The sequence below is a fragment of the Caenorhabditis briggsae genome (assembly GCF_000004555.2).
Source record: "Caenorhabditis briggsae AF16 supercontig from assembly CB4, cb25.NA_042, whole genome shotgun sequence".
NCBI classification, from domain to species: Eukaryota; Metazoa; Nematoda; class Chromadorea; order Rhabditida; family Rhabditidae; genus Caenorhabditis; species Caenorhabditis briggsae.
The window spans coordinates 1,235-2,467 of NW_025543175.1; the positions used below are offsets into that span (position 1 = coordinate 1,235).

The 1,233-nt window shown below is 30.7% G+C and overlaps 1 protein-coding gene across 1 annotated transcript in view; it reads left to right on the forward strand.

Moving 5' to 3' along the window:
- CBG23789 overlaps positions 1–937 on the forward strand; it is a gene marked incomplete at both ends in the record, with an annotated part of 1,996 nt that extends 1,059 nt beyond the window's left edge. The window contains 4 exons of the mRNA XM_002647869.1: positions 310–430; positions 482–583; positions 630–738; positions 787–937. Of these exons, the coding sequence (XP_002647915.1) occupies positions 310–430; positions 482–583; positions 630–738; positions 787–937 (483 nt within the window). The remainder of the gene's footprint in view (positions 1–309; positions 431–481; positions 584–629; positions 739–786) is intronic.
- Between the last annotated feature and the right edge of the window lie 296 nt (positions 938–1,233).

The window sequence follows — 1,233 nt, forward strand, 5'->3', positions numbered from 1 at the left end:
ACGGACGCGTTCTCGCTTGTACAGTAACAGGAAGTTATGGTTTGGTGTCCGTTGTTATTTTGTGACTGTGCTGTGGCATATATCAAAATAATAGAAATTTGAAAATGTNTGGAGTCCTTCCCCCCCCCACCCCAACTTATTCAATAATAGCTCCCCTCCCATTCAATTTTAGACCCCCACCAATTCAAAAATAGGTCCCCACCATTTCTTAGCCTAAGCTTGAATTTTAGAATGTTTTAATTTTGGAAGTTCTGATAAGATATGCCAAAAATTCAAAAATTCAAAAATCCAAAATTCCAAAATTTCCAGTACTACTTCAATGACAAAAATTCGGGATGGGGTGACAAACCAAGAAATTGGGATCGCATTTCAGAAATTATGACCTATTCGAAAAAGCAAATTGCAAATTTGGCATATCCAGTTGAGTCAGGTAATTAAAAAAATTGTCAAAAAAATTGTTTTTTAATATTTTTATTTTCAGAATCCATGTACAATGCGATGGCTGCAAATCGTCTGGATAATTTGACTGGGGTTGTGGTCGGGTCCATGCAACCATGGGTGGAAGTTTATGCTCTGAAAAATGGTAATTTTTGAAAAAAATTTTTTTTTTTGAAAATTTTAATTTTCAGGCGCCAAAAAAATTCTGACAGTGGAATACAACAAATTGACCATTCAACCGGAATTTCAAGACAGATTGTCATCGATTCTTCCGGTGGATTTCGTGAGAAATTGGGAAAAGTTAGTTTTTCATGCAAATCTGAAAATTTGGAATACTGAGATTTTCAGATACGCTGGAACTTTTGATTTTGCCGCATCATTTTCATCAATTGAACATTCTGGATTGGGTAGATATGGAGATCCGATGGATCCTATTGGAGATTTGAGAGAGATGCTCAAAATTAAGTGTATGCTGAAACCGGGAGGTAGAAGTTTTTGAAATTTTTGAATTTTTGAATTTTTGAATGTTTGAATTTTTGAATTTTTGAATTTTCAAATTTTTGAATTTTCGAATTTTCGAATTTTCGAATTTTTGAATTTTTGAATTTTCGAATTTTTGAATTTTTGAAATTTTTGAAATTTTTGAATTTTTGAATTTTTGAATTTTTGAATTTTTGAAATTTTTGAATTTTCGAATTTTTGAATTTTTGAATTTTCGAATTTTTGAATTTTTGAAATTTTTGAAATTTTTGAATTTTTGAATTTTTGAATGTTTGAATTTTTGAATTTTTGAAT